The sequence below is a fragment of the Scylla paramamosain genome, chromosome 21 (genome assembly GCF_035594125.1).
Source record: "Scylla paramamosain isolate STU-SP2022 chromosome 21, ASM3559412v1, whole genome shotgun sequence".
NCBI lineage: Eukaryota > Metazoa > Arthropoda > Malacostraca > Decapoda > Portunidae > Scylla > Scylla paramamosain.
Genome location: NC_087171.1, coordinates 16,603,110 through 16,616,227, shown reverse-complemented (window position 1 = coordinate 16,616,227; position 13,118 = coordinate 16,603,110). Strand labels below are relative to the sequence as shown.

General features: G+C 35.9%; 1 protein-coding gene across 9 annotated transcripts in view; it reads right to left on the bottom strand.

Moving 5' to 3' along the window:
* Positions 1-252: 252 nt before the first annotated feature.
* The window catches only part of LOC135111123 (protein jim lovell-like), a 39,421-nt gene continuing 26,555 nt past the window's right edge, over positions 253-13,118 (bottom strand). For 7 of the 9 annotated variants that reach the window (XM_064024100.1, XM_064024101.1, XM_064024105.1 and 4 more), the window contains 3 exons: positions 10,432-10,846; positions 8,404-8,621; positions 253-5,478 (listed from right to left, as the gene is read on the bottom strand). In XM_064024100.1, coding sequence (XP_063880170.1) covers positions 4,861-5,478; positions 8,404-8,621; positions 10,432-10,846 — 1,251 coding nt within the window. In that variant the 3' untranslated portion in view covers positions 253-4,860. The remainder of the gene's footprint in view (positions 5,479-8,403; positions 8,622-10,431; positions 10,847-13,118) is intronic. The other 2 variants (XM_064024104.1, XM_064024099.1) reach the window with 1 other exon arrangement.

The window sequence follows — 13,118 nt, the reverse complement described above, 5'->3', positions numbered from 1 at the left end:
TGATTTATTACATTTACAATCATGTATTGAAGTGTTAAGCACCACCATATTTACAGGCTTCATTACTAACTTAATTACAGAGCATTAATCAAAATCAACAAACTTTTTCAAAGCAGCATCACTATAAGTGTAAAGACACTCAGACATTCATATACACCTTAAGATGCTTTGACATTTCTAGGGCTCAAGGACAACCTACTGAGGAAAATATGTAAATACTGTATAAATATTGATATTTTCAAACAAAATATGTAAATTTATCATAATTTTATTGATTTATATGCATACATATAAAAAATTATAAACTTAATATATATGACCCTTATACCCAAAGATGATAGTGGGCTTTCAAGACAAAAAATATATGTACATGGCTTAAGTTTCATAATTGGGTCAAAAATAAAATGTTTTATATAAAAAAAATTGAGGAAAAAAAAAAAAAAAAAAAAAAAAAGAAAGAAAAGAAAAGAAAAAACGAACATGAAACACCTTAATACAAGACTGGTGAACTGGTTGACACTGACATGAGTGGTAAACAGAGAGCTGCAAGGCTTCACAACACTACCTTCAACTTCCTACAGGGTGACAGACAGCCTCAACTTTCTGAAACTTCGGCACAGAGAAGCAAAGGATTCAGAAGCTGTTGTAAGAGTTCCACAATCCAAAATTTCATGTTCCATGTTCGATTTTTACTACTGTATGTTTAAGGGTCACATCTAATTACTCTGCATTCCTTCTTCCAACACTATCTTGACAATGAGCTTGATGCCAAACCATCCTTTCTAGCTGTTAAAATACTGTAACTCAAGACATACTATCCATAAGAGCTCATCCCTGAAATGGAATTAGTTATAAAGCAGGTTTAAAAATACTTAATGGTTACTACAGTTGATATGTGAAATACCAATGTGATCAATTTAAAATAAAACAAATGTAAAGACTGTGTAATCATACATATATTTATATATATGTATATATGATATATATATATATATATATATATATATATATATATATATATATATATATATATATATATATATATATATATATATATATATATATAAATTTAATAATAATGGCCACAGTTATTCATAAAGCTAGAGTAAAATGATAATTAAATATTAATACTTTGGTAAAGAGTTCACAGTTGTTAAACTTGAGAAATCAGCATAGTACAAAATAATAATAGAATTAGTGACTATGTGATACACTTGCATTCCTGTAATTATATTGTTATACATACCTAATGGCTAATTAGGCCTTAATTACCCATTGTTTACCTCAAGGTGTCCCAGTTATGTTACAAAAAATAGTAATATACAATATGCTTTAAGGCACCCTAAGGAACAAGGCATTCTGAAGTGTATGAACATTGACTTACACTGTAATAGAAAAAGATATACAATATATATACGTATATATATAGCATTTACCAAGACCACTAAATTTAAATTAGGTACATTAGTTCTGAAAAGAGTTATTTATCCAACTAACTAGATGGCAAATAAGCCTTAATAGAACTAACCAACTTAATCAAGGTGGTGTGCCACACGTTAAACAAAGCATCTTACACTACTACTACATAGTGAAAATGTGAGAGACAGAGATAGAGAGAGAAGGCTCGTTGCTGTGTTTTCTGGAACGTGCTTTGGTGTGTTGCTTATCTCACACCCCTTGTTTAAGGCCACTTTGGAGAATAAATGACTGATAGGTTACATTGAAAATGGCAGCTCATTACCTTTGGTCCTAAAAGCTTTATGATAATTGTATCTAATACAGTGATTATCTATTTTTTTATTTATTTTTTTTATTGAGCTAATCAATGAAAAATGGAGCAAAATTTTGTATCAAAAGGTCTTCACTCTCCATTTGGTTATTAAATAATTAAGGTATCATAAGTCAAACTGATTATATCAATGGAACCTATATTATCATATGACAAATTCATATCACGCAATTATAATGGACTGAACCCAATATTAGCACATATAAAGGATAATTTAAACAAAATGCATCATCTACATAATCCTTTCCTTAAAAGAATCCCACAGACAGACAAACTCTGAATAGCAAAAAATACACAATACTTACAAACACACTGAAGTAGATGAGAAATTTTTAAAATTTGTACGCACCAGGCACACCTTTAACAACGAACCTTTCTGTGTGGAGAGAAAAGTCTGGATACAAAATAACTGCAAACATGAACTATACCTAGAATAAAGAGATAAATCATCTTTGATGAGGCAAACACAGTTCATCCAACAGTCTGAGTGTACTTGTACAATCAAGGAGCCCATGAAGCTTTCCTTAAATAAAACTCGAGAACTTCAATGGGTCACATGTGGTCATGCAGACTAGCCTTCTATGCACGCCCTCCTAGCTGTCTGAATATCAGTCACTTTCCTCTACAATCTATCTGAAAACCCCCTTAAGAGAAATGTGAACAATGATAAATCCTTGTGCTCATGACTATGAAACTGGCAAAGCATCACAAATCTTGGACAATAAAATAGGTTAAGTATAATGCTTCATATGTTAACCTAATTATTAAAAAAAAACTATCAATAATGAGCAAATGAACCAAACTACATTAGAGTAAATGTGAAGTGAATTGGGCACAATATAACAAAATGTTTTGATTTTCTTTGGAACAGAGAGATGAAAAAAGAGGTTCAATCACTGGTTTTGATGGCCATCTCATCACATGGTCAGCAAAGCATTTGTTCTCAAGTGTTTTTTGCATGTGTTCACTGTACCGTACTTTGAAACATCTACAGGCTTTACATGCACATGATGATTGTTCTCATAAACAATCTGTCTTTGTGGACGTAAACAGACAAATAAAGAGAATATCAAATTCTATGCTGGCAGAGACGTTAAGTTGCAAGTACAAAACCTTTGTATCTTTTATAAATTATCCCCTTCATAAAGGCCAAACCATCTCACAAACACATTTTCAATGCTAGAAAAACAATCTTTGGAAACAAGCCTGTGCTTCCCATAACAAACAACCACACCTGCCTCTATCTTACGTAGCCTGTGTGCCCCGCCCATGGAATGTCAGATAGACTGACGCCTTGAGTGAAGCAGATAACACTCGAGAGAAAATCTTGGTGGTTAGGCAAAAGAGTAGTGGTAACAATCAATACATGTCAACATAGAAACAACAACTATGAATGCACAACTACTAACACAGTGCATACATGCAAACCCATGCTTCATAATTCTTATCAAACTATGGGATCAGCTAAGCCCATCCCTGTAAAAATATGCACTCCAGCATTACGTACAATGTGATAAGTAATTACATACTATGCTACAAACTTCATGGCTGTCAGAATTTTTTTCTAAACAACAAGCGACTTCAGTACGTCAAGTAGCCAAAGAGTTTGCCCCAACTCACCTCCCTTCATTAATAAACACTAAAATATCAGAAACCTACAACAATGATAAGTCCATATCTATAGCTGAAATCAAAGATGAGGTACTAACTCTGCTTTAAGGGATAATTAAGACCTTATTTGCCTCAGTCTTTCACACAACAGGTGACATTCTCTTACAACCAAAATGAAGGTCTGATTCCTGTCAGGTATATAGATGTTAATTTTAAAATAAAATAAGTAAATTAAAAAAACAAAATTAAACAAAAATAAAGTAAAAGAAAACTAATATAAAAAAGATAAACTGAAAATACCAATATCATGGTTGTTTTGCTTTTTACCAACTAATTCACAATTATATTATAAATACCCTATGAATACCAGCAACAGTAAACACCACTATAAAATTCTGAAGTTAATATAACTGGCATCCTTATATAAGGCTTGAACCATTAAATGGCATGCTTAGATAAGAATCCTTTAGATAAATCTTTGGGGTTCACATAATATTGCCACTTTCTTTGACCTACTTGTCAAAGCCATGTTGCATAAGCTGCTCAATGTAAGCAGAATAACCTTTGATACAGAAACCTTGGAAAAAATACATCATGCAGAAAAACATCACTTTACACTTAATTTTTCAAAGAATGAACTATCAATACAGTTAAATAGGCAGGTTTTATTCTTTTGAAATTAATATATTATTTAGGGAAAACTGTAACATCTAAATAACATCTGATGTAGGTCCATGTACGTTATCACAATATAAAAATGCGGTCTCTACAACACACATCATTCTGGGAAAGTAGAAAATAATCATGGCACTTCAACACATTTAGTTGAATTGCCCTTACTAGAGCAAGAAAACCATACTGGAGCCACACTTCAAAACACAAGCTTACTTGCCAACTCACTGTAGTTGAGGTACCTTTTACAGTGTCTACATCACTTTGATAAAACTATTTCTACCATACTGAATAAAAATCCTTAGCCTTGTTGTACCATTACTTGTACCATATCAAACGCTATGGCGTGAGGATAATGCCTCTGAGCTTCTCATGACATACAGTATCTTGAGCCCAAAATAAAGATATGCAACTTGCTCTTCTTCCTTGGCAGCACATGCCAAAGAACAAACAATTATTTAGACAAAGACCATCCTTGAGAAATCATACACTGTTCCTTTATCTTTTCTTATTCATCATTTCCTTTGCTAACTTCTTATCACACACATTTGGTATCATACATTTCCAGTTCAGCCATTCCAGCATCAAACACACTCCTAACTTGAATCACTATACCACAAACATCTGTGGACCACAGACAGTATATGATTACAATACATCACATTCTCCAACTTCTGTCTTATGCCATATAGCAGTGGTAAGTAAGTGGAAGGGGAGGGTGAATTGTGCTTGATTAATTTCAAACTCAATCTAAAACAAGACTGCAGTCATAAAATTGACTCCACACCTTAAGAGGCATCAGCATATACATTTCCATCATCCTCAACTATGGACTGGAAGGTTTCTGTGTTGTGGGGTGAGGTCTCCTGGGGATCCTCACCTGTATTTTCCTGAAGATCCATAGTGGTTCTCATTTCTCTTGAATTGTCCATCTCTGACTCCTCATTGTCTCCTTTTTCCCCATTAACTTCCACTTCCATGTTGTCTGCCAGACTCTCTGCATTGCTGTCATCACTTCCTTGGCCCCCACCAACATTGTTACCTGAGGGGTTTGAATCCTCACCAATAGGATCCACCAAAGAGGCATTTGCTGAGTCTTCACTGTGGTTAGTGTTGGCGTTGGTGGCAGCTACTGTGGAGTCATTGGCTGTGGTTGTTGTGGGTGTTGTGGTTGTGGTTGTGGTGGTACCATCAGTGCCAAGAAGAAGTGCCATCCTCCCCTTGTTCTTCCCATTATCAGTAAGGTGGGCAAAGAAGGTGTTTGTGTCCACCCCCAGCCTCACTGCTGCAGCTGTCAAGGAGAGCTCCTTGTTGAGTACTCTCTGGATGAGCTCCTGTGCCCGGGCTTCCTCCCATATGGATCGCTCCTTCTGGGGTGTTCCACTACCTCGTCCCTGCTTGTTCACCTGAATTAAGGAGCATTTATGTAGATCACTCTGAGAACTATGCACATATAAAGCAGAAGCAATGCAGATGAATTATCAGATCTTAGTTTACTAATCCTAGAAAATAAAAATTTAAAACACAACAGCATGTTCAGTAATACGGATATAACTCTAATAATTCAAAACTGCCTGCAATTCATGAAATCCAATGGTATTCATTATAGACTTGTTTAACCATTTCACTGCAATATCCAGCAATTCATAACATTAGAGGCACAATACAAGACCTTTTCAAGTATGTACAAGAAAGAAGAGAAAGAATAAAATAACTTTACAGTGTCTTCCCTATATGATGTTTAGAGATGGCTGTAGAGCAAAAAGAAACATCTCAAGTGGTTTCCAATTATGTCAAAGTGTGGCAAATAGCAGTCAACTGCCTATCTCTGTCTTTACTTATGTTAAAGCACAGACTATTTCTGATATCACAGTAAAAGCCTACTTGTAGACATATGCAAATGTGCAAGTGCATGAGTGCATTTATGACCACACACACACACACACACACACACACACACACAGATGGGGCAGGATACAACGAATATGGAAATAATTACGATCGACACTGCTAATAGTAATATAGAGAATAGAATTACATACACACATATAAATATACCAATGCTGTCTCCCCCCCAAAAAAATGGGTTAACTAAGGCAAGGCTCACAACCTAAACATTCACACTCAATCACACCACTCTCTTAGCCTTTTGGTCCCCGACAGAGAACTGGAATTACTCCTACCCTCACTTTACAAGAATCAACCACACTGCTTTGACAAATTGGTCTTGAACAAGGCTCCTTCATAATAAGTACCCTCCCCTATTGCATCCGACTGTCCACAGCTGTGTGAGACTATCGATATGTGGTGTCTTCCTCAGAGGCTGCAGGGCCACATCGTCCCTCACACACTAACAACTGCTCTTCATTCACCTCTGTCATTCACAATCATTCTACGAAGCTCTTTAAGGCCTCCTTTATGTCATCTTTATATCATGTTTATGCTACTTATGTTGCCTATCTTGTAAATTCAGACTTCTCACACTTGATCTTACTATCTTCACCAGTCTATCATCCTCCATTCTCCCAAGATGTTCAAAACATCTCAAAAGGCATTGCTCTGTCTGTCCTGTCAAGTCTCTCACAACACCTGCTCTCCTTAATTCCTAATTTCTGACTCTGTCTACCTGAATTAATCTAGTTATACTCCTGAAGACATTTCATTTCCATTACTCTCAATTTCTTCTTGTCTGTTACTCACATACTCCATTCACCCCTAAGATACTTGAAACAGTCTACTTCCTCCAGCTTCTCACTATTCAGCCTTATATTCATCATACCACCTGCCTCCCCGGTGTACCTCATTACATTATTCTTTCTTAAAAATAAAGATTAAGAATTTCCATCTCTTCTTCTCATGTACAATGCATAAGAAATACTCAGGACTGTAAAATGTGTCAAACTAGAGAGAAGGTTGGGAACAGAGGGAGGCAGGTGGAGGTAGTCTACAAATATAGAATCATTTCTTCTACCCAGAAGAGATGTTATCTTGTAAGACAGGAGAAGAAGCAACAGTGAGAGAAGAAATAGCAGCTTGTTGATCAAACGGATAAGGTGAGTATCTATTGTGTGTACTACAGTGTTGAAACATAGCATGATGGGATGGAGAGGGTAAAATGACATCAGGATGTTGAAATATGTGAGGTATGTGATGTGTACAGAAAGAATGTTTAATGAGATGATGAGCTGAGTGAAGTAAGGTGATAAAAGTTTGAGGAAGTTGGAGGGAGACCAGTGAGAAGACTGAAGATCACAGAGGATGCCATGTGAAGGATGAGCATCAAAGAGGAGATCATCTATGACCACAAAAAAGGAAAAGACTCATAAGTTGTCCAACTCCATAATGAAATATATGAACATTAAAAGAAATGAAGATGATCAACTGTTACCCAAAATTTCATGTAATGTCCATGTGCAATGTTCATTAACTACAGTTGCAGCTAGACCAATAATCCCCTTTACTTTGCTTTTGCACCCCTTTGTCAACTTCCTTCTCATGTGTTAAAATAATTTCCCAAAATCTCTATAGCTCTAAATGTTAATCTTGAATCCTATATCTTACTCAATTGCACAAGGTATTAAGGTCAAATGCAGCATCTGGTGATAATCAAGCCATCTAAAGAGAACATGAAAACATTTTGCAGGAATGATGCAATCCCCTGAGCCAATTAACACAAGGCAGGTGAGTTTCACGGACTGGAGTAATAGAGATCACTGAGAACATGAGAATTAGCTGCCATGAAAAGAAAAAGTCTTTTGAAAACTAGGTAGCAAGAAGTTGAGTGCATGCACAAGAGAGAGAGAGAGAGAGAGAGAGAGAGAGAGAGAGAGAGAGAGAGAGAGAGAGAGAGAGAGAGAGAGAGAGAGAGAGAGAGAGAGAGAGAGAGAGAGAGAGAGAGAGAGAGAGAGAGAGAGAATGGGTTGGAGGTGGACTGGAGTGAGCACTGGCAATTATATTGAAAAGAATAAATCAAGACTTAACCTGTGGCTACTACTTGAAGGAGTTCCTGGGAAAAGGCATCAGAATATATATATGATGGATGGGCTTCCAGGTCTCTATTCAATTCTGGTGTTTTACTACATAAATGAACTGAGAACCTCTAAATCATCACCTCTATAATTATCATGTAGTAATTTTCTTGTCTGTAAACATATTCATTTTTATCAATATAAGAAATTGGTTTGGTGACGATGATAGTTTACAATTCCTTTGAGAAAAGTATAAGATACTGAGCTGTGACTGATCTATCCATAATGAAGACCAGCTCATCCTCCACTTAATACATCACTGCAAATCAGGTGCAAGTGTGAACATAAAATTAATACACTTACCCAAGAATGTTTGAGATACCCAAAGACTTCTCGATACCGCCCATACAAGGTCCCATACGACACACCGAGAAGTTCAGCTGCACTTTTCATATCAATTTCTTTGTTCTTGATCCCCTCCAGGATGCGTCTAACAGCAGGTTCCTCCCAGAACTGCTGCCGTGTGCGGAATCCGAGATAGTCGTTCAGCTTGAAGACGGTGTAGGACTTCAAGAAGTCCGCTACGAAAGGATACACTTTCATGTAGAGGATGCACAATTTATCTAATAATATTAATGTATAAGAAGAATAACTGTCACAGCACTTCAGTGATGTTTCGGCAGGCATCATAATGTCTTTGTATTCTGAATGGTTCTGAACTACGATGTTCATGAGGATGGTGAGTTATGATCAACCTTTCTTCAGTTAAAAATTTGATTTTCTCAGCTATAAAGTTAATTCTCCAATTCTACAATGTAGAAAATTAATTAAATATCTAAGAGTGAAACTTAAATAAAAAATATCAATCTAAATATTTTTTACTTACATTAAAAATCTGCAACAATCAGATGACTTGCAAAAACAATCCTCACTACTAAGAGCTGACCTTGTTACGTTACAGAAGGATTTTTCTTTAAAAATTCTTAAAATTTTCAGAGCTGAACTTTAAAAATTGTCAAAAAATTTTATCAGAAAAATTTTCAATGCCACTAATGTGGCTGTTAGGAAAAGTATTTCAGAGAGAGAGAGAGAGAGAGAGAGAGAGAGAGAGAGAGAGAGAGAGAGAGAGAGAGAGAGAGAGAGAGAGAGAGGAGAGAGAGAGAGAGAGAGAGAGAGAGAGAGAGAGAGAGAGAGAGAGAGAGAGAGAGAGAGAGAGAGAGAGAGAGAGAGAGAAATGGGGGGAATCTCTAAATTCCTAGGAAGAGATTTTTGGGGTACATTCTGTTGGTTTAAGTTCTAGTTGTTTTATTGAAATCCTAGCCCTGCCACTGGAAGAATTCCATTGGGGGAAGTTCTTAGGCCTATAGAAGATGTAAACCTTCCAAAGTGGGATGTTGCTGGCTATCAAAATACTGCACAATGTACAAACCAAATAACCAACATCTCTAACAAAGCTAAAATCAAAGCACAAGATCCTAATTTAACAATCTAGACACATTTCTGAGTTGCATAAAAAGAGAACAGTAAGAGAACAAAAGAAAGATAATAACCCCAAAATTTCCCCTTACCCATGGGATTATCATGTCATTATCCTGTTCATAAGCTGACTCTGTCTTTGTCACCTGAAGAAAGTTTTCATATAGTGAGCAAACTATTATATGAAAGTAAAGATGGAAAGATAAAATTAATAAATAAATCAGGAATATTGTTCTTGGGTGTAATTGATAAGGCATTTGGGTGTAACTGATAAGTATAGTGGATAAAATATATGTTGATAGGTAAGCAGAATAGCAGGAAAATTTTCAGTGGTAAAATATCATAGCATTAAAAGTAATGAAGGTGTGTGTGTGTGTGTGTGTGTGTGTGTGTGTGTGTGTGTGTGTGTGTGTGTGTGTGTGTGTGTGTGTGTGTGTGTGTGTGTGTGTGTTTACCTAGTTGTGGTTTACTGGAGGGGAGTAATCTCATAGTATCTCGTCTCTATATCTATCTAGTTTGGTCTTAAAAGCACTGACAGTTTCGGCATTTACAACGTCTTCACTGAGTTCATTCCATTTCTCCACACTTCTGTTAGGAAAACTATACTTCTTAATGTCTCTTCTACAGTTAACTTTCTTCAACTTCTTATTGTGTCCCCTTGTACTCTGTGTGTCTAAATTTATAAAACCTTCTTTGTCCACATTTTCCATATCATTTATCAATCTATAGATGTGTGTGTGTGTGTGTGTGTGTGTGTAAGATACAGAATATTTATTTACATAGTTAATGAGCAGACAAAACAAAATTTAGAAAATGGTTTTTCAAAGTTCAGCCCATACAAAATTGAGCAAATAAATAACAGTAACAAAGTTCACTTGTTACATGCCCCATTGAAAGTATATGAGGGACACTTACGTAACTCTTGGCGGGCGTTGACGGTCAGTTCTTGGGGAATGGGAGTGAGTACATTCTGCATGGAGGAGCTGGTAGTGGGAATCTTATCCTGTGGACTCATAAACAATGAGGAGTGGGGAAGCTGCTGCTGTTGTTGTTGCTGTTGTTGTTGCTGTTGCTGCTGCTGTTGCTGCTGTTGCTGTTTCTGTTGTTGCTGCTGTTGCTGATGGCTGTCATTCTCTTCCTCCCGTTCATGACGTGGCATCTTTAGAGGTGGTTCATGGGTAGAGGCACCCCCACCTCCACTAAGACCTGCACTTGGTACTGCTGCACCACTGCTAACACCAGCCACTCCTGCCTCATGTTCCTGGCTCATTCTCTTGAGAAGGTTTGCACGCCGTTCATCCAGGCCTAGACCCTGAAAATGCACCAATGCCTAGGTCACATCACTTAGAGAATTCATTCCAAATGACAATGTCATGCACATTTCTCTGATAATGTATTTTCACTACATTTTCAAAAAAGTTCATCACTTGGAGAATTCATTCCAAATGACAATGAAATCCACATTCCCCTCATCCTGCATTTTCATTTTCTAGAATTATCATAACATGAAACATTTCTGACCAGCAATATTTCTTAAAGGAATTGATTAATAATTGTTACATCAGATAAATTTCCAGATGGTAGGCACATGTTTATTGAATCTATTACCATACAGTTAGTGTAAATTGCACCTATTCCACAAAACCTTTATATGGATAATGACCCTGAATAATGGAATGCATTTGCCAGTGGTTGTAATTGGAGGGCAGTGTTTGCAGTCAGCTGTGTTTCCAATACAAATAAGCTAAAAAAAATAAATAAAATAAATAAATAAAAAATAAAATAAAAAAATAAATAAATTAATTAATTAATAAATAGATAAATTAATTAATAAAAAAAAAAACAAACAAAAATGCAAAAATGAAACAACAATGAGTAAACATCAAAACAATTTAACTGGAAATACACCTAATATGATAGCAAAATTTTCCATAATGTATGGTGTACTGTTGATCCATGGTAAATTATACAAGTTTTTCCTATATACATAAAGTCTACACATCACTTGACAGCTTTTGAAACTCCACAGATGAAGATTGTGCAACACAGAAGCAAGACAGATTCAAGTTTCTATAAAAATGCTTAGTGTTGGGACTGTAGAAGTTAGCTTTTTTTTATTATTATTATTATTATTATTACTATGCTTTCTACTATCATTAATAAGAATTCCAGTCACAAGAATATACATATCAGACCTGATATTTCAAATACTGAACAACAAAAGGATTCTTGATCACAAAGATGTATAATTTGCTCTTTATCACCTTAATGACAAGTGAAGCTGAAAAAAAATATACATTTAGCACAAAGGATAGTAAAGATAACTGACTTCATCAGTGACAATGTATTCTTGCATTCTTACTTGTCTCACTAATACCAAAGATATAACACTGCACCAAAATCTGTTCACTATCTTGACTTTTTAGAGGTCACCACATTCCCCACATTTTTTGCCAGTTTGTCACCACCACTCTTTCAGACAAATGAAGGCAAAGAGAGTGAGCAACTGATGTATATGGAGAGATTACAACATGATTACTTGGTCTTCAGCCTATCAATACTACAAAAAAACAATGGTGGGAAATCCTGTGCAGGCATTTCCATGTGAAGATGCCAGCAGGCACCACAAACATTTACACATGAGCCACAGCCCCACAACTGGTGAATTAGAGTACATACACATAATCATGTATAAGCTAATTCTGTGTCTGAAGAATCCAGAGAGCAAAACTCCCACTATACAAACAGACAGTGTTCCTATAAACAACAGCTGTATTATGAATGAACACAACAAGCACTGCAAATGTTATTATACACGGATTCACAAGACATCCTATTTTGCAAGGAAGGAAAGCAGTGAGATCATCAGGGTACACCGCAAGATCAGCAGGCATAGAAGAAAGATACTTATTACAGTTCTGAGAGTAACATGCAAAAGTGAGATCTGGACAAGGAATCAAAGTTAAAGGTCTAGGATTCAAGAAGTGGAAATAAGTAACTTTTGAGGTGCCTATGACATGAACATGAGCACAATGAAAGATGAAAGCAATGAATAGATAATGTGACAGCTCAAAGGAAAAATTTAAGATAGTGGGATAAAAAGGAAATAGTGTAAGAATGGACATGTGCTATGTGAAGAGAAGGGATGACTTCTTATAGAGTGAAGGATAGTGTCAGAGAGAGAGAGAGAGAGAGAGAGAGAGAGAGAGAGAGGGAGAGAGAGAGAGAGAGAGAGAGAGAGAGAGAGAGAGAGAGAGAGAGAGAGAGAGAGAGAGAGAGAGAGAGAGAGAGAGAGAGAGAGATTCCCTTTACAAAATTAAAATTGCTACTGGTGGTTGGATTTCCAATTGCAGTATAAAAGTTTCCTCTGATTACACTTTTGACACTAGATAAATTTCTTGTAGTAGTTTCAAGATTACTTTCAATAAACTCTGGGAAATGAAGACCAGTCAATACATTGTGACCAATGGGTTAAAAAGGCACTCATGTCAGCATGCCCAGTGTCCTCCACCCTCCACAAGGAAAAAATAAAAATAAAAATAAGTAAAATAAATAAATAAATAAATAGATAAATAAATAAATACATAAACAAATAAAATAAT